The 5211-nt window shown below is 64.3% G+C and overlaps 1 protein-coding gene across 1 annotated transcript; it reads left to right on the forward strand.

Annotated features, from left to right (window-relative positions):
* Positions 1 to 1104: 1104 nt before the first annotated feature.
* Positions 1105 to 4312, forward strand: ARAP1 (ArfGAP with RhoGAP domain, ankyrin repeat and PH domain 1; the record flags this gene model as incomplete). Its single annotated transcript, XM_085320974.1, has 10 exons — positions 1105 to 1268; positions 1392 to 1604; positions 1822 to 1927; positions 2181 to 2328; positions 2728 to 2811; positions 3127 to 3195; positions 3346 to 3463; positions 3567 to 3680; positions 3791 to 3933; positions 4199 to 4312. Coding segments are annotated over 10 exons (1246 nt in total), but the record flags the coding sequence as incomplete, so codon positions are not given.
* Between the last annotated feature and the right edge of the window lie 899 nt (positions 4313 to 5211).

The raw sequence follows: 5211 nt of genomic DNA on the forward strand, positions 1-5211 counted from the left end.
AAAATCAATGCTGTCCCCAAAATGCCAACCCTGCCCCCAAAATACCGACCCTGTCCCCAGAACGTCAACGCTGCTCYTCCAAATGCCAACCCTGTCCCCCCAAATATCAACCCTATCCCCAAAACGTCAATGCTGCCCACCAAAATATCAACSCTCTTCCCAAAATATCAACGCTGCACCCCAAAATGTCAACCGTCTTCTCCAAATATCAACCTTGCCCTCAAAAATATCAATGCTKCCCCCCAAAATATCAACCCTGCCCCCCAAAATACCAACCCTGTCCCCAAAATATCAATGCTGCCCCCAAAATGCCGACCCTATCCCCCAAAACATCAGCTCCATCAGCCCTGTCCCCAAAATATCAGCCCGGTCCCCCAAAACATCAACGCTACCCCCAAAATATCAATTGTCTCCTCCAGATATCAACCCTGTCCTCCAAAACATCMATGCTGCCCCCCAAAATATCAACCATGTCCCCAGAACATCAGCTCTGCTGCTCCAAGTACCAACCTTGTCCCCCAAAATATCAACCCTATCCCCAAAATATCAATGCTGCCCCTGAAAATATCAATGCTGTGCCCAAAAATATCAACCATCTCCTCCGAATATCAACCCTGCCCTCAAAAATATTAATGCTGCCCCCCAAAATATCAGCTGTTCCCCCAGAATACCAACCCTGGTGCAAAATATCTACTGTTCTCGCTAAAATACCATCCCTGTCCCCCAGAGCATCAACCCTGTCCCCAAAATATCAACCCTGCTCCCCAAAATATCAACCATCTTCTCCAAATATCATCCCTGCCCCAAAATATCAACCCTTTCCTCCAAACATCAACTCTGTCCCCCAAAATATCAACCCTGTCCCCAAAATATCAATGCTGCCCCCCAAAATATCAAACCTGTACCTAAAAATACCAACCTTGTCCCCCAAATATCAATCCTGTCCCCCAAAACATCAACCCTGTCCCCCAAAATACCGGCGTTGTCCCCCAAAATATCAGCCCTGTCCCCCAAACGTCGACGCTGCCCCCAAAACCGTCGGCGCTGCCCCGAGGCCGTCCCCGCCGCCCCCAGACCGTGAACGCTGCCCGCGGGTGCCCGCAGGACGTTGTACATCCAGGCGGAGAGGAAGCTGGACTTCCTGGGCTGGGTGCACGCCATCCGGCGGGCGGCGGGCAGCGCCGGGGACACCTTGTCGGAGCAGCAGCTCACGGAGGCGGACGTGCCGCTGCTCGTGGATCGGTGCATCGACTACATCACGCAGTGCGGTAGGCGGCGGCGTGGGGGGCCCGCGGGACCGGCTTCGCGCCCTTGCGCCGAGGCGCTCCGCGGAGGAGCGCCCGCGCGATGGGGTCGCGGCCGGCCGGCCTCTCCTCCTCCTCCTCCTCCAGGGCTCACCTCCGAGGGCATCTACCGCAAGAGCGGGCAGAACTCCAAGACCACGGGGCTGCTGGAGATGCTGCGCAAGGACGCCCGCAGCGTCTGCCTCAAGGAGGGCGAGCACCAGGTGGACGACGTCTCCAACACCCTCAAGCGCTTCTTCCGTGACCTTGGCGATGGGCTCTTCACCAAGCGCTGGAGCCAGGACTGGCTGCAGGCCACGGGTGAGGGTGGCGGGGGGTGACGGGGAACCTTGTGGTGGGACACTGCTCCTCAGCTTGGCCGTGGACCTGCTGCTCGGTCGCTTGCCTTCCCCTCACCCTGTCTCCCTCCTCGGGTCCCCTTGCACGGCCCTTTGCAACCACATCCCCCCACCCCCGGCTTTCACGCCCACCTGCTGCCTTCTCGCGGTGACCCCCCAGTCCCTGTCCCTCTCCGCAGCGCTGGAGGACGAGGAGGCGAGGATCGGCGAGTACCGGCGCCTCCTGGAGAGCTTGCCCACGGTGAACAGGGCCACGCTGAAGGCCCTCATCAACCACCTCTTCCGGTGAGGAGGGCAGCGGTGCTGGGGGACCCCCTGGCCATGAGGGGGGCTGAGTGGGGAAGGAAAGCCCCCTTCCCTCCAGCTCTGCCCCAAGCAAGGGAAGGATGTGGACTGGGGGTCAACTGGGGGGGGGGCTTGGCCTGAAACTGAGCATCATCCCACCTGGGGGAGGTGTCACCCGTTGGCGAGGCTGAAGGGGGTCCTGGGGCAGGAGCACAGTTCCAGCCACGACAGGGTCCTGTGTGGGTCCCCGCAGGGTGCAGCGCTTCTCTGGAGACAACCAGATGAACACGCACAACCTGGCGATCGTCTTCGGGCCCACGCTCTTCCAGACGGATGGGCAGGACTACAAGGCGGGCCACGTGGTGGAGGACCTCATCAACCACTACGTGAAGATCTTTAACGTAGGTTTGCCTGCTATGCGTTGCCGGCTCCGTAGAGGGATGCTGTAGGAGGCCTGCACCTGACGTGGTGGCACCTGGCTCTGAACCAGGCCAATATAAGAGCACGCTGCATGTTCACACCAACTTCTGGCTCAGTGTGAGGAGGGCAACTGTCCAGGAGACAGGCTGGACTCAGGGGGAGGCCGCAAGAGGAAGGACTTGGGTGCACGCCTTCTGCAGAGGTCTCTTTGGAGACAAGTGGAGGCTGGAGGCTGGTGGGCAGAAGTGCCCTGGGGACCAGCCTGTGCTTCTGCAATGAAATTTGGGGATCTGGTCACCCCTTGTGGTCCCAAGTCTGGGACACGAGGAGGGATTTCCCTCCCAGCCCTGATCGCTCTCCGGGTTCCTCTTCCTTGGCAGGTCAACGACGAAGAGATGAAGAAGCAGCAGGATGAGATCACAGCCATCATGAAGATGCGGGAGGCGGCGTCCAGTGGGACGCAGGTGGGTCCCCGGCACGGGACGCCTTCCTGTGGTGTCCTCTTCCCTACGGTGGTCTGCAGGGGCTCCACACACCACCCGCCCCCCATGGCACGCGCGTGCCTGCGCTCGCCCCTGGAGAAATCCGTTCTCCGCCACGTTCCTGTCTTCTCACCACCCTGGGGAGGCCTGTCCACTGCCCCCAGCCCTGGAGACCGCGGGGACAGCCCGTGGGGACAGCGGGCTGCGTGCGGGAAGGTCCCTGCGGCCCCTCTTGCCCCCCTCAGCTGGGGGCTGCTTTGCGTGCCGGCGCCCGCGCAGCCTCCCGCTGCCTTCCAGCAAGCCGGAGACTTCATCTGCACCGTGTACCTGGAGGAGAAGAAGACCGAGGCGGAGCAGCACGTCAAGGTGCGCGTCAAGGGGCCGRGGCTGGCGAGCGGCCGGGTGGCTCCCGGCTGCGGGAGCCCTCGGAGCCGGCGCCGCCGGAGCGCGGTGCCGCTCCGCTCGGCCGGGGCTGCGGGGGACGGTGACACCGCCGGTGCGCCCCGTCCCCCTCAGATCCCGGCGACGATGACAGCCGAGGAGCTGACCCTGGAGATCCTGGACCGGAGGAAAATCGCCATGAAGGAGAAGGACTACTGGAGCTGCTTCGAAGTGAACGAGAGGGAGGAGGCAGGTGGGCGCGGGAGGGTGCGCCGGGAGGAAGGCGCGGCGGGGAGGGCCTGGTGCCGGCGGCAGCCCCGCGGGCGACGCCGACGCCGCGCTCCCTCCCCGCGCAGAGCGGCCCTTGCACTACTCGGAGAAGGTCCTGCCCATCCTGCACGGCCTGGGCACGGAGAGCTACCTGGTGGTGAAGAAGCAGATGTCCATGGAGARCATGCTCATCTACCTCGGTGAGGGGACGGCCCGAGGGCTCGGAGCCGGGGCCGCGCCGGATGCYGCCCGGCGCCGAGGAGCCCCCCGGGCCTGCCGTGCAGCTCCCCCCCTCCCCGTTGCCTCCCAGCCAGCAGAGTGGGCGACTGCAAGCACGGCATGATGAAGTTTCGGGAGGAGAGGAACCTGCTGGGGCTCGGCGTCAGCACGGGCTTCCACGACCGCTACTTCATCCTCAACCACAGCTGCCTGCGGCTCTACAAGGAAGCGCGGGTGAGCTTCCCGGCCGCGGCGCTCTGCCCGGAGCCCCGCGCCCGCGCGGCACGGCCCCGGCCCGGGTCGCGTTACGCGCGCTGCCGCAGGAGACCCCGCGCTCGGCCGCGTTGCCGGTGGCGTTGCTCTCGCGTGGGCACGGGGCAGGGGCGGGAGCGGTGCCGGGCGCCGCGGGGCTCGGGTGCGCTGCGTCTCTGCCGTGTCCCGGAGCGGGCGGCCCCGAGCAGCCCCCCCAGCGCCCCGCCGGGACCCCGTCTCTCCCCAGAGCCACAAGCCGGAGAAGGAATGGCCCATCAGGAACCTGAAGGTCTACCTGGGCATCAAGAAGAAGCTTCGCCCGCCGACGTGGTGAGCAGCCGCCGGGGGCCCCGCGGCGCCGGGGTGCAGTCGCCTGCTGCGGGGACGGGGATGGGGACAGGGGACGGGGACGGGGACGGGACGGGACGGCGGCTGGGACGTGCCTGCTGCCGGCTTGCCGCTTGCCACCAGATGTCAGAGCAGCCTCGCGGCCGCGAGCTGCCACCACGGAGCAGACCTGCGGCGGGGCCGGCCGAGACGGCGCTGGCGCCGGTGGCAGGGCAGGTGGCACCGCGCGGGGTGGTGCAGACCCTCTGTCCGGGCGCGCGTGCTGCGGCCCCGCAGGTGTGCGCAGGTGCGTGTGAGCACATGCGTGTTTGTGTGTGCACGCGYGCGAGAGCGAGGAGCAGCAAAGACTGGCTGGGAGGCTTCAAAGACGTTTGCTTAACAGCTACGATGTGTTAGGGGGGCAATGTGTGCATGCAAGTGTGTGCTTGCACGCGGGTATGTGCTTGCACGTGGGTATGTCCGTGTGTGTGCATTCAAGAGCATAGGTGTGTATGCACACGTGAGTGTGTGTGCATGCAAATGTGCATCCCAGTGTGCGTGTGTCYGCATTCATGTGTGCGAGTGTGCACAGGGACGTGACCCTGAAACCAGCACCGTGGTGGGGAAGGCCGGCTCGGACAGCAAGGGGCCCGCTGGGCTGGAAACTGGTGCAAAATAGGAAGGAATCGGAGCTCTTGCCGGCGGCCGTCCTGGCCCCGAGTCGCCACGCAGTGCTGCATCAGGCTGCTAAATCCCCGGCGCCCGCCCTGGCTGCGCCCGGGTTTCGGTGAACTTGCAAGTGGTTTGCAGGGATGCAGGTGGATCTCAGGGATGCTGGAGGATCTCAGGGGTGCAGGAGGATCTCAGGGATGCAGGTGGATCTCAGGGATGCAGGAGGATCCCCGGGATGCAGGTGGATCTCAGGGATGCAGG

The sequence above is a fragment of the Rhea americana genome, unplaced genomic scaffold (genome assembly GCF_003343005.1).
Source record: "Rhea americana isolate MKP2758 unplaced genomic scaffold, rheAme1 scaffold_670, whole genome shotgun sequence".
NCBI lineage: Eukaryota > Metazoa > Chordata > Aves > Rheiformes > Rheidae > Rhea > Rhea americana.